Source organism: Lingula anatina, chromosome 2 (genome assembly GCF_051362555.1).
Source record: "Lingula anatina isolate TDL-2025a chromosome 2, LinAna3.0, whole genome shotgun sequence".
NCBI lineage: Eukaryota > Metazoa > Brachiopoda > Lingulata > Lingulida > Lingulidae > Lingula > Lingula anatina.
The window spans coordinates 36,918,018-36,931,497 of record NC_141768.1 but is presented as its reverse complement, the minus strand read 5'-3'; the positions used below and the strand labels follow the sequence as shown (position 1 = coordinate 36,931,497).

Below are 13,480 nucleotides of genomic sequence, written 5' to 3'. Positions count from 1 at the left end.
GCCAAACTTTTGCATGCTTGTAAATAGAGATTGGTCTATGAGTATTTGCAGGGGTTGTAGGCTTGTGGCAAATCTGTTGCTTGTTAAATACTTCTTCAAAAATATGATATTATAACTTTCTTTGAGGTAAATACTATCAAATATCAAGGAATTTGTTGTTTATTACACAACATGAAATCAACTGATGCTTAATTGATATTTAATTGTTCTCGGTATGTTTACCTTCTCCCCCAAATGACCTTTTACTTTAGACTGTTCCACACTTTAGTTGACCTAAATATGGCTGCGCCCATGTGGGTTCTACACGAGCACTAAATCCTTTTGAGACTTGTGCCCATGGTGGACGTGGTACGTGTTGATAATTAGTGAAGATCTGCAGATAGTGTCACGGGGAACATGAATATCCATCCGATCATTTATCTTCACTGCACACGGCATAGAAATATGAGCAAGCACGCAACCATTTTTTAAATGACTTCGCTGTCTTAGTCTTAGAACCAGTTACCTTAATTGAATTTATTGCAGTGATTGTACACTACATGTGTATGTTCAAAATTTGCTCGCGTTTACAATATATTTTAAGTTCGATTAATATGGTCATGAACACTGAATCATTGATTTCGTTCGATACCTAATTACTAGTGTATGCTGGTTACCACTGCTCTGGCACTCCTTTCAACGTAAATATACAGAGGATTAATACGATTAGCTGTATTGGTGCAGTGCACCCCATTTGAACACTGCTTATTAACGTAGAAATGTTTTTCCTAGGTATATTTGAGTGTTCAGTGAGAACAGAGTCCAGAATACCTGGACCAAATTCTGTTTATAAACCACACAACAAAGGTGAAACGTGGTTGTCAAAAGGCCATCAGCAACCTCTTAGTAGAGACAAGCACATGTAGATCAAGATCTTTTTTACCATGGCCCATAGGAGCCTACGCGTGCGTCTTTTAGACGCCCCTTTACATGCGAAAACGACAAGGCCTATGCCGAGTTCGTCTTTTACTACAGAGCTTTGAGAGCCGAAAATGGCATGGCTGTGTCTCTTTCGCCACTTACTGAACTCCAGAGATGCGAGATTAACACGACCCATGTCGCGTTTGTCTCTCAAAAGACACTGTTATAAAACATGAAATAGGCATTACGTGTGATTTTCGCAGCTGAATAAGTAGACCCTTATAAACGAAGTTGACGTGACCATAGAGTCATGTCGCTTTCAACTTTTACAAACCTCCAACAAAATCTATCTCCACACAGACGCGCGCGACATGTACTATTGGACATGGGTCAGTTGAAAGCGACATTAACCTAAATGGCTCATGTTACTTTCATTAATTTGAAACAGAAGGACCGTCTTAAAACCCTTTATATTTGAATCCTTGAAAATAAAAATATGAGGCCATATAATTATTACAAGCAATTAGCCACACTGTTATCTAGATAGCACTAAATTATGATGGGATTCAAATGAAAAAAATGTTTTGGGACAGCACAACACTGTTTCAAATTAATTGGATTTGACATATAAGAGTTGGCTGAAAGTAACATGAGCCCTTTAGGTTAATAGGGTTTCAACTGACCCATGTCCAATAGTACATGTCGCGCGCGTCTGTGTGGAGATAGATTTTGTTGGAGGTTTGTAAGAGTTGAAAGCGACATGACTCTCAAGTTACGTCAACTTCGTTTATAAGGGTCTACTTATTCAGCTGCGAAAATCACACGTTATGCCTATTTCATGTTTTATAACAGTGTCATTTGAGAGACGAACGCGACATGGGTCGTGTCAATCTCGCATCTGTGGAGTTCAGTAAGTGGCGAAAGAGACACAGCCATGCCATTTTCGGCTCTCAAAGCTCTGTAGTAATAGACGAACTCGGCATAGGCCTTGTCGTTTTCGCATGTAAAGGGGCGTCTAAAAGACGCACGCGTAGGCTCCTATGGGCCATGGTACTTTTTAACTTACCAGATTCACTCATCACCTCCATGCACAAGTTACAGCCATAACTTATCTGTGTAAATTCAGCCTTGGAAAGTGTAACTTCCTCTTGGTGTTAGGATATATAGCACACAAGTAACATTTCAGTTTCAAGCCCAGACTTGTATGTTTACTTTGTTTAATGGGGATCTTTGGCAAGCAAAGTTTCCAAAGGAATGTTTGATAGTGGTTTCATCAGTTGCAATCAGATTGTGATTCCACTCTACATGTGATGTTTGAATGTTTATTGACAAGATTGCCAAACATTGAAGGCAAACCTGTAAAAACATACAAACAATTCATAACTATGTCCTTTTAGAATCCAAACAGATATATATATGATACTATTTACAATTGGAATTGTGCATGTCACTGTTGGCGAGTAAAATCTTTCGATTTGAATCTTATTCTTAGTCAAAAATTAAGTTAAGTTAGAAAGAAAATATCTAATTTGAGAATCATTCTCCTTTCAGTCCATTATACTACCAGTTTACAATGCAGAAAAGTGGTTAAATGAGTCCCTGCATTCCATAATAGACCAGAACTTTGAAGGAACCTTGGAGCTGTCAGTTTTTAATGATGGAAGCACTGTATGTAGAATAATTTGTAGTTTGCATTTGAAAGGTTTGGGTCTGAAGGTTTAATTAAAAGTTTATGCGTGACAGTTACTTGTAAAGCAGTCAGTGGCTTAATGTTTTTTCTTTTCAAAATGGTGTCTGATATTTTTTTTTGAAATATTAAAAAAGCTTTGTATATTGTTGTCTTCACTCAAAACCCATGTTAGCATACAAAAATTTTCAAATATTTTCCAAGCTAAAGAAAAATTGTTTATGACCCATTGCAATTTCCTCATTATTAATTTGTTTATTTATTGAATTTAAATATACTAGAATGAGTCCAGGCTCATCATCTTTGTGGGGTCCAAAGAGGTATGTTAAAACAGGTGCCTTCTTATGAAATGATAAAATCTGGATTAGTGAGACTGAGAATTAATTAAAGTGTCAGCTTAAAGTTATTGGTAACATTTCAGGACAGGAGTTATGAAGTGTTATCTCAATGGAGAAGCAGGCTGGAGGCCAAAGGCATCAAAGTAATCCTTGGGGGACACAGTGAAACACAACCCAAAGGAGGTTGCATTATTAATTATTAGCTAATATATCAGTCTCATGAATGGATGTTTTGATACAGTAGCTGACCATATCAAGTCATGCTAATATACTTAATGATTATCAGGTTATTTAGATAAAAATTACTGATTTCAAGGCCCCTGGGTACATACAGATATAAATCTTATCGGTCATATATTTGGCACACTCATCTGTGTGATCTTTACCTTTTGAAGGAGGGGTTCCTTGACTGGGAGCAGTTTACTTGATTGTGTTAGATGTGGCCTGGACTGCTTAATTGGTTGTGATCTGTTGCATTGTGATAGGTGTGTTGTTATTCATTTCAGTTGGAGCTGCCAAGAATCAAGCTGTGAAACAAAGTGTAGGGACATATCTTTGCTTCTTTGATGCAGTATGTATATTATATTGAATTAATATTGATAGTATTTAAGAAACCACAATTTTCAAGTCATAATTTCAGCTGATTTAAGCACTACTTAGATTTGTATATTGACACATGCATTAGAGACATCCTTACAGAACAATCAAATATGAATAATTATGTAAGTTTTGGTATAATTTGAGTGATTTCTTTATTGTAGGATGATGTAATGCTCAAGGATAGAGTTCAGCAGCAATACAAAGCAGCATTAGCTCATCCAAAATCTGTAAGTTGCTTAAAATGTCATTGTACACGTTTGTTGATCACAGAATAGTATGTATTACAAATTTGATAGATAGCAGTTCATATGTTATATGAACTTGAGTTTGGCTTTTTTCTTTTATTTCTGTAAATATATTTGTAGTCATGTTTATGTTTCTTTCTTTTTTTTTCAGTTAATTGGATGCCAGTTTTACAGAGAACCAGCAAATTCCACTTCAAGGTATACAAATTGGGCCAACTCTCTTTCTCAGGATCAGCTATTCCACCAGGTATACTGTCTAACACCTGATTTTCTTTGCTTTTTTTTTCAGAAGATAATAAATGACACTGACAGAAGTGCACACTTCTAATATCTTAGTTTTTGCATGTTGGATTGGAATCTGTATATATTCACATCTAATTAGAAATGTCAGTCATATATTTTGATGGTTACATATAAAATATAAATATTTTTTTGTGAAAAACTTAATTAACAAATGAAAGCAATGTTAGATTATGTCTCCATAGGCATATACCTCTCATGGGCCCACAGTCATCATGCCCACTTGGTTCTGTTCAAGAGCAATGTTTGAAGAGATTGGAGAGTTCAGTGAAGCTGGAAAGGTCATTAACGAATTTGATACAAGTTTCTCTTAATGTGTAGATTTTTTCAGTAAGAAATGATTTGATTACCATGCTAATTGGAAAGTGTCTCCAATAGAATGAACCATCCGTTTCAATGATATAGAGAAGTAAGCATAGAGTTATTAATGCACAGTCAATAGTAGATTGGTTATTCTCTGTGCTGAAATACTGTATGAGTTTCTGATTAATTAAGGGTACTCCAGAAGACCTCATCTTCTTTTATCATCTACTTGAAATGAATCTTGGGCTGTATCGTGTTGACCAGTGTCTACTGATGTACAGATATCATCCAGAGGCTACCACTTTCTCAGTGCTAGAGTAAGCTTGGAAATATCATTTTTTAAAAGATTTGTAATTGTATCTCCTCAAGGATGAGACTGTCATTTAGTGAAAAAGTTAAAAACATGGCAAGGGGTCCAGGGGACTGCCTAAGCCAGTGATATTTTTTGCTCCCAAAAAGTCGGAAATTCGCTGATAGTCTGAAAAATCTCATCACTGTGTCTCAGTTTTCAAGTGTGATATTTAAAATTAATTTATTTCTTCCTTACCAATAAACCAATCTTGAACCCGTGTCTTGATAATACAATTTTCCATTTTTTTTGGTCCTGTAAAAAATTATCTCTGAGCAGCTACAATAGGAAGATGTGTTTCTGTTTTCTTCCAGGGAGACCATATGGAACTTGAGAGTGTCTGCCTTGGAGAATCAAGTATTATCTAAGTGGTCTGCCTTTACTATCTGGAATGCAGGGAAACAAGGCCGGAAACTCTACAGGTCTTTACAGCCTCACAACCAAAATAAGGTAAACAACTCCCTTTAGAGTGTCCAGATTAAAGCAGAATGGGTTGTTAAATTCATTTTGACCATCATTAAATGATGTGAATCATTTGTATGGATAATGTATTTGGTAAATATATTTAAGTTGTCAGTTAGAGTCTCATTGCATCAACTGTTAGATTTAAGCAGAAAGAACTACTATTTATTTATTTTTGTGTGTCTTAACCATCTAGGTTCTAATGCTGTGTGATGTTGATAAGAAGAAAACTGACAAAGGAGTCTACACTTATGAAGAATCCAAGGTATTGCAAAGATAATTAGATGTATTCAAATGTTTCATTTAGATTTAAAAGGGCTATGCTGCATGTCAATTGATAAGCATTCCTACTTTTGGGCACCCTGTTTATATTAGTAGAACACTACTCTCCACTTGCTTCGTTTGCTTAATCTAATGGCAGGGAGAGTAGTGGAGAACCTGTATGTCGGGTGAATTTTGGGTAGAACACCCTGTAATGTCGTCCAGCAAAATGTTAATATTGTTGAAGTAATGTTATAGTGCATTTAATGGGCTGACATTTAATTTATCTTTACTTTCAGTGCATGCCAAAACCAAAGATTCCAATAGTTCATTTTACTCGGGCAAAACCACCCTTTATTATATGTGTCAAGCAGGTAGGATGGGAAGATAAAAAAGATAACTAATCATATATTCTTTCACTGGAAATGTTTTTTTTATTCTAAAAGTAAGAAATGCAACATGGCTTTGTAAAGATATGCTGTCACTGATGTATATTTTGGCAAATGTTATAATTTATCTGTTTGTTTCCTTTGAAATTGCAAATTGTGTGCAGTCCATTTTGTCTCAGGAGCTTTAAGCCTGTAGAGTGAGGGTAAAGGGGGAGAAGAAATTGTCACAACAAAATGCAACCACTGTCATCTTCCACTGTGAAAATATTTTCTATTTAAATTTTGCTTTATTTTTCAATCCAGGACATGACAGGAGGACAACTCGAGGAAAACTTGGCATCACTTCAGTTGACAGAAGGAAAGGATTATATTCACTTCAACTGACTTAACATATTTAAGTCCAGAGGCTGGTCTCATGGACTTAGTAAATTTTTCATAGACTATGCATGAATAGGAATGTAGACAGAGCTCATTTCATGTAAAAAAAACACATTGAATATCAAGTGTATCTGTTTTATGGCAAAAGACAATTTTGAGTATAATTTATTGTATGAGCATTTTCTCATTTGTATTACATACAAGATTGATTTTATGAATAAATATTTATTAACATATAATTGCAGTTGATCTACAGGAAAAGCAGAATTCAATGTTGCATTATACAAACAAAATGACTTTTCAATTTTTACCAACTCTTTGTAGTTTAGATCAATCTTAAAAATCTCTTACAAATTGTGACAAAATATTCAGCTGCTTAAATATATTTTAATACACTTGCTTAAATATATTTTAAACACAAGCATTCATTGTTGTAAAACCTGCAGTGTAATTCAACATGTGTTTCAAATGAAGTCTGACAGATGTTCATAAGTTTAAGAAGATCCATAATGTCAGAAAGCTTTCATTAACTTTCAGTGATCTGACCAGAGAAAAAGTCATTTTTTTTATTTCAAATGTTGCACTTGATGTATTATCAAAAATATTTCCTGTTCTGAATGTCCATAAATTCATTAGCTTTGTATTTCCTTGTTGCAACTTTTGTCACAACCACCATGGCTTGTTTGATGTAGAAAATTCTGTCCACTCAACTTTTTCCTGTAGGTGACAGAAAAAGATTTGATCAATTAAGATACAAAAATTCAAGACAAAAATGATCTTTTAATTATTTTCTGCAAGTTTTTTATATCTGTTTATGATACATTGTGTTCCCAAACTACCAAGGAATGCAGACTTTAAAACTTTGCCTCAAAATGATTTATGCAATGATTGCTAAAGGATGAAGAAAATTAACAATCTTACCAATTTTCAACCATTTGGGCGTTTTCTTTTCCCCTGTGTTTCCACTTCCAGTAGGAGCAGCAGATCTTGCGTTTCCGCTGGCCCCAGTACCACTAGCACCACCTGTACCAGCTGTGACACCACCACTTGCACCAGATGTGCTGGCACCAGAAACTCCAGGTTGTGACTCAGTGTGTTTGTAATGCCTGAAAGAAAAAAGAACTCCAGTTGTAAGTGTAAGTATTAAAGATTGCATGGTACAGTGCATGTTGTGCAATGCATTTTATACCATTTACTGAAGTCTTGGCATTTGTTTCTTTTTAAAATATTTTTCATTTCCATTACAAAAACTAAATGAAACGGACAGTTAGTTAATTGATCTTCATCAGATCTTTTTACCGTCAGATACAGAAAATGTTGTACCCACTAGTTTGTAGACCTGTATGAACATGTACAAAGTGGCTTTCTAGTAGTGGTTTTGTTCACCTAGTTGGAATTCGAAGCAATGCTTTGCTATGACCTGGTAAAAACCCCATGATTATCTAAACACGTACCAGTTCATTGCCGTCTTTTCTGCTTCTAATAAAGTGGACTTGGTGCACATTACTTGTGCGGATAAATATTTCTCTACAAAAGAAAAAAAGCAAGAGTTAATTTCATATTAAATGTCTTTTGACTTGACTGCTAAATTAATTGACTGGAAATTCATTAAAATTGACCTTGGATAAGAGGAAGGTATATTTTTGTGCAGGTCAAAATTTCAGAGTATTTAGAACAAATTTATTTATATCTACACATTACCTTTTTGACTTTCTGTGCCAACATACACAACAGATGCCGGTACTAATCCAGCCTGAAAATATCAAAATAACCATTCAACTCAATGAAAATTTGTTACATACCTATGTATATTTTGTAAATACTGACTGACAAAGTAGAAGCAATAACTTTCTAGCTACCACTTAATTTGTTGATTAGTTAAACATGACATTTGGAAGTAAAATTATTTTGCTTCACGTGCCTCAATTAAGTTATTGCTGGGGTCTTTCAAAACTGTCTTTGGTGGTGTAGTATCTAAAATAAAAAAAATAGTTATTATTAAATCAAACATTTTAGTTTTATCTATTGGACCAAGTCAGTTCTTAAGAGGATAAAAGGTCTTTCTTAGTAACAAGAGCCTGATGTGTTGAAAATAAAATACTAAGCATTTTAACAAGATGAACACTGCACAGATAAATTAACATCAGAGATATGAATATATATATATAAAATGATGCACCACCCCATGAACAGAACAGATTTTCCCAAATAAGTATGTAAGTTGTAAGAAGTGATTTCATTCACTTTAATCTATTCCTCCTTCAAACAATTCAACATACTTGTCCAAAAACCTGCTTAATTCTATTCAAAATTACTCACTATGACATCCCAAAAATGTAAATAGGGCAAATCTGACTTACAAAGGTAGAAAGACATGGTCCTATCATCAAGATGCTCCTTCACAAATTTTGTCAAGGCAAACACTGAAAGTAACAACACAATTACATTATGATCATTAACTTAAAACCAAATGACACAAAATTCTACCAAAGATAAATAAAATGAATTCAAACACATTTCAAATTTAACGTTTACATAAATAATAATTAAAGTAAAATTACACTATTTTGTGCCTTTGAGCACCAGGTGATGACATTACCAGAATATCATACCTGTTTCCAGTGGTCTGAACAAGGCTTGAACGACCACCTTGTCTGGAAAATGGAATCTAACAACAGCTCTTTCATATTTCGAGAATTTTTCTTCCAACTCGGCCTTCCTCATACTTTGAGTCATCAAAGGCTGGTCTGACATGTCTTTCCTAAATTTAAGTTAACAAAGAAATTGGCTGTTTATCACATGTAAGATTTTCATGGTTGGTTTGAGTATTTTTCTTCAAGTGAAATAGATAAAAAAATCAGATTCATTCATTTCTAATTACTTTTTAAAATGCATATCTGGCCATTTAAAACAAATAAGACCAGGTTAAGCCTAGAATGATAACAATGTAGACAGTAAAAAAAATTGGAAAAGTACTGTTAACTTTTGTACTTAACAGTATATTATAAAATAAATTCTTTTCATCAAGTCAATAAACTCACACTGATTTCTGCAAATCTTTCATCATTCTTCTGACATCATGTTCTGTCACCTCAAAGAAGCTGTCTGGTACGTCACCTTCTGAGGTAAAAAAATGTTAATTTTTATATATAAATAGTATACATCCATTAAGGCTAACAATATGCTTTTGCACTTGTTTGTACAAGAAAACTAATCCATGAAAACAATACTAGTCCAATTACAACACAAAAACTAACTGCTTTAGAAATTTGATCTTTCCAATTAAACTCTGAACAAATAAATGATCATGGTTCACGCTGCAGTTTGGTACTTGACATTTTAATGACAATATAACATACCTTGTTCAGGAGATATTGGTACTGGTTCATCAACTCGATAGACAACTATCTCTCTATCACAGGGCTGAAATAGATTAACAATAATGAGCTGTATTTTTTTAAAGCAATTGTTCAAATGCATTGCATCAAACAGATGACATTAATAAACTCCAAGGTCCCCAATTCATCATGATACAAGTTAATATTTTTCTGCATGCTTAACTCACAGAATTTGGAATTTTTGAGTTTAATAAAGCAATAGGATATTTTATGTAAACATTTTTTTAACCTGTACTTATTTAAACAAAGATCCTGTAAAATCCACATATTTGTCATACTTACCTTGAAATCTTCACAGGACACCTCACTGAAATAATCAGTACACTTATGTTAACTTAGTTCGCTTATCCATAAAAAATTCTTGCAATTCACAAAAATTTTAATAATTATATTTACTATAATTAATTATTAAACATAAGGGGAGATGACTAAATCAATTCTCCTAGCACTCAAAAGATATATTCAGGCGTCACTGTTATATAAAATTCTTAATATTATGGAATTTATTAACATTTATCATTTACCCTTTGGACAACTCTTACCTAAGCTCATTTTTATACAGTTCCTTTCCTTTCGTTTCTTCAGGAAACTGTAAAAATCATATAAAACTTTTAATCATTTTTTAAAAAAAGGTGTGTTTATAGATGTTAATAAATCATGTTATATACTAGGAATTGCTATTGATTTCTCAGCTTGCTTTTTCCATTTAAAAAAATTTATGAAATTAATCAGATGAATCTTCAGTCAGGACTTATATGACTTTTCAGTCAGGGCTAAATAAACATACTACAGTTTACATAAAACATACTACTGTACCTTGAAGTCAGCAAATGGACTGGGTGTAGGTTGGAGAACTTGTCTTGGTCTGGCTCCTCTCCCTTGTGAAGGCTGTTGTTGCTGTGGCCCATTTCCAGCAGTCATTTGACCCAAAATAGACTGTGCAACATCCATAATATACTGGAATGATAATTATAGATAATGTAGTTTATGATGGGAGTGTACCATTTTCACCATAAATTAAAATTTTGAATGTTTTCAAATTCTTGAAGTTATTACATTTTGGGTTATGTTCATGTGACATAAATTCAGATCTCAATTATTACAGGCCCTACAAATAAACAAAATAGCCATTCATCAGCTTTGGGGATGTGATAAAAAAGCCAAATGAACGATTCAACCGCAATTCCATCTCATAAACATAAGAACTAGCGGTTGTAATCACCATTATGCAAATTGCAAACTGTTAATCCACTAACCTACCCATTTGGCATTGTGCTAGAAATTGCTGAGAGCACATTACTTCCATATCAAAAATAGGTTGTTTGAGAAAAAGAACCCACATATAAACAGCAAGAGCCCTGGATAAAAGGTGGCCAGAGTGTTAGCACTCTTTTATGCGATGCTCTTGTCTACTATTTTCATGTTCGCATCATGAAATTGCCGTTTTAATCCTTAATTCTGGCTAGAGATCACAAATAGGAAATATCATTTATGAGGGCTGTATTACTGAGAGTACCTGTTGCTGATCTGCTGAGAACTCCCCAGCTCCAGGTCTAAACATGGTCACACCAGGAATGCCAGTGGGAACACCCCCACTAAGAACCACACTATCTGTACTAGCTGTTGATACATCACTAGAGGGAGCCTGCTGTTGGTCAGTCTCCATTGCCTCTACAACCTGTTCAAGTTTGGACTCTTTATGTGATGTTCCTGGAGGTGAGATTTCTGTTTCTCTCTTTCTGCTCTGAAATGCACTGTTTTCACTTGACTCTGTGTCCATAGCAATTGACTCGGCAGACTGAGTGTCCATTGACGTTTCACTAGACCCTGTGCTTGTGGGAATTGCATTTTGCTTCTTTGGTAATTCTGCTTCTTCAGATTTTTGTCGTTGGTAATTCAGTGCATCTAATTTGGCCTGCTTTACTTGCTCCTTTTCTAATCTTTGTCGTATCTGTTCCAATGTGGCACTGTCAATGGGCCTGTGCAAGCACCTAATAAACAATTTAAATAATTCAAGTTGTTCAGTAATGGCACAGAAACATCACGCTTAGAGATTCTCCAACAGAGCACATATTACAGAACACCACTTTTGAATGATATGCTAATATTATTCAATCAACATTTATATTTTAGATATCAGTTTCTACTGACAAAGAAATTAACATTTAAGATACCCCTGTATCCTATCTTCTTTAAAAGCATCATAAAAAGAAACAAAAAAAGTTTTCTTGCCTAATAATAGCTTTTCCACCAGTCAAACCCAGACTGCGCAATGAAGTTGCTTTTAAGGCCAATTCTCCAATGACCTAAATGAAAATGAATATTTATTTACTTAATAGGAAAAGGCATTTTAATACAGTGGCATGCTAATGATGCAATAAGGCTTACAGTAATTACCTTTTATAAGAAAAAAAAGAGAAAGACTGAGAAGGTGGAGAGGAGGAAGACTTACATCTTCTCTCATATACAAACAAACTGGATGCAATTCTGTATCTCCCTCTGTTTTGATACTGGTTAGCTGTTGCTGCTTGGCCCTAGAAAATAAATGCAAATTAAAGTTGATAAAAACAAGCGAAATTAATAAATGACATGTATCATCAAAAGATACAATGTGAGCACTTCAATAAACCTAGTACAATTCTGATCAGCAAATTAAGTTTGTTAATACTTATATAAACAAATCTAATAAAGTGAACTAAGGTACATACTCTGGTTTTTTCTCCCAGTATTGCAATAATTCCCAAAGAGTGACACTAGGATCAAACTCATGCTGCAGCCTTTCTCCAGTTTCAAGTTGTAGGGCAATAATCACAGTACTTTCAGTTCTGGCCTTGGCTGCTTTTACCAACTCTAGTTTTGCATTATTAGGGAGGTTAGAATATCTGAAGGAGAGGCCTACATCTAGAGTGTTTCTTCCATGCCTATGTAAAATGAAAAGAAATAGTTACAGGGCATTCACTTGGTTTCATTGTTTATTTCCTTATTTACAAGAACCATCAATGACGTTGAAAGTGTAACAATTGACAGCATACATAATCTGTTGCTGGCTTGAAAACTTACTGACATATACTGGACTATATGTATGACAAAAAGAAAGATGATAACAGTGGTATGAGACAAACATTTATTCTAAATGTTTGGGCTGAGAATAAAATGATTTTAGAAAAAGATTTATTTGTTCAGATTGATCACACCATATAAGATGCTTCATACATTAGTGTAGTATGTTATACTCATATGATATGCCCTTACTTTAGTTCATACTCCTCTGGAGGCAAAAACCCTTGCTTCTTGCATACTTCTTCTAGCACCTGTTACAGAAAACAAAAAGTAGCTTTTTTTAATCACTGAACAAGTTTCACGCGACTTTGGGCACGACCTTGGCGATAACATTGGCATTTCATCACGGTCATATCTTAACTCTATTATGTTAAAAATTCGATCATTAACATTCAATAATCATGCTGCCTGAAAACGGACTTCCTGACGCATTGAAGTCATAGGAAATTAAAACTAAAAGCAATAGTTGAATAGTGGAACGCAGTGAAACGAATTTATCTCTTAATTAAGCATGTATCCTGGAGGCAAGGTTTAGTGTTAATATATCAGGTCGATCACCCGTTCAGCTACGCAATGGCACTAGTATTGTCATACCTGTAAGAGTTTCGAATTTGGAGTAATTTTGACATTTTGACGTCGACCATTTGGACATAATACTTGCACGGAGGCAGACATCTTGTATTTAACCAAGACGGTACTTTATAAGTGCTACGAAATAAAATAATCAGATAATGTTTTGGACACGGCCAAATTTCTGATATAATATCCCCATATATGTTGTTCGGATGAATTGGATTTTTACACTGTTCT

General features: G+C 34.4%; 3 protein-coding genes across 5 annotated transcripts in view; 2 read left to right on the top strand and 1 right to left on the bottom strand.

Annotated features, from left to right (window-relative positions):
• The first annotated feature begins 234 nt into the window (after positions 1-234).
• On the top strand, positions 235-6,295 carry LOC106156630 (queuosine-tRNA galactosyltransferase). Its single transcript, XM_013531968.2, has 12 exons — positions 235-348; positions 2,452-2,568; positions 3,009-3,108; positions 3,432-3,496; positions 3,687-3,752; positions 3,922-4,017; positions 4,256-4,351; positions 4,566-4,690; positions 5,037-5,172; positions 5,381-5,449; positions 5,745-5,819; positions 6,138-6,295. Exons 1-12 carry the CDS (start codon positions 337-339, stop codon positions 6,216-6,218), a joined length of 1,038 nt encoding a protein of 345 aa, XP_013387422.2. The 5' UTR covers positions 235-336; the 3' UTR covers positions 6,219-6,295.
• Positions 6,296-6,417: 122 nt separating this feature from the next.
• Positions 6,418-13,403, bottom strand: LOC106156629 (tether containing UBX domain for GLUT4). Of its 3 annotated transcripts, none has more exons than XM_013531966.2 (18): positions 13,265-13,403; positions 12,863-12,921; positions 12,319-12,531; positions 12,063-12,144; positions 11,843-11,916; positions 11,127-11,601; positions 10,427-10,567; positions 10,153-10,199; positions 9,893-9,917; positions 9,572-9,635; positions 9,254-9,332; positions 8,825-8,973; positions 8,573-8,635; positions 8,134-8,186; positions 7,914-7,965; positions 7,667-7,739; positions 7,134-7,318; positions 6,418-6,929 (listed from the first exon to the last, which is right to left on the bottom strand). In XM_013531966.2, the coding sequence occupies exons 1-18, from the start codon at positions 13,343-13,345 to the stop codon at positions 6,919-6,921; spliced, it is 1,926 nt and encodes a 641-aa protein (XP_013387420.2). In that variant the 5' UTR covers positions 13,346-13,403; the 3' UTR covers positions 6,418-6,918. The 3 variants fall into 3 exon arrangements, with proteins under 3 accessions (XP_013387420.2, XP_013387421.2, XP_086863260.1); XM_013531967.2 differs by having other exon boundaries at positions 9,254-9,329; XM_087007134.1 differs by having other exon boundaries at positions 10,427-10,546.
• LOC106156625 (cadherin-87A) overlaps positions 7,189-13,480 on the top strand; it is a 30,006-nt gene continuing 23,714 nt past the window's right edge. Inside the window, exon 1 of the mRNA XM_087007131.1 lies at positions 7,189-7,348. The gene's annotated coding sequence lies outside the window, so the exon portion shown is untranslated. The remainder of the gene's footprint in view (positions 7,349-13,480) is intronic.

Excerpts from the sequence above, each read along its gene's own strand:
- LOC106156630 (XM_013531968.2), top strand. Across the intron at positions 2,569-3,008 it reads TTTTTAATGATGGAAGCACT|GACAGGAGTTATGAAGTGTT; the intron begins GTATGTAGAATA and ends GTAACATTTCAG. Across the intron at positions 3,497-3,686 it reads ATCTTTGCTTCTTTGATGCA|GATGATGTAATGCTCAAGGA; the intron begins GTATGTATATTA and ends TCTTTATTGTAG.
- LOC106156629 (XM_013531966.2), bottom strand. The coding sequence starts at position 13,345 with ATGTCTGCCTCCGTGCAAGTATTATGTCCAAATGGTCGACGTCAAAAT. Across the intron at positions 12,922-13,264 it reads CAAATTCGAAACTCTTACAG|GTGCTAGAAGAAGTATGCAA; the intron begins GTATGACAATAC and ends TTTCTGTAACAG. Across the intron at positions 8,974-9,253 it reads AAAGATTTGCAGAAATCAGT|GAAAGACATGTCAGACCAGC; the intron begins GTGAGTTTATTG and ends ACTTAAATTTAG.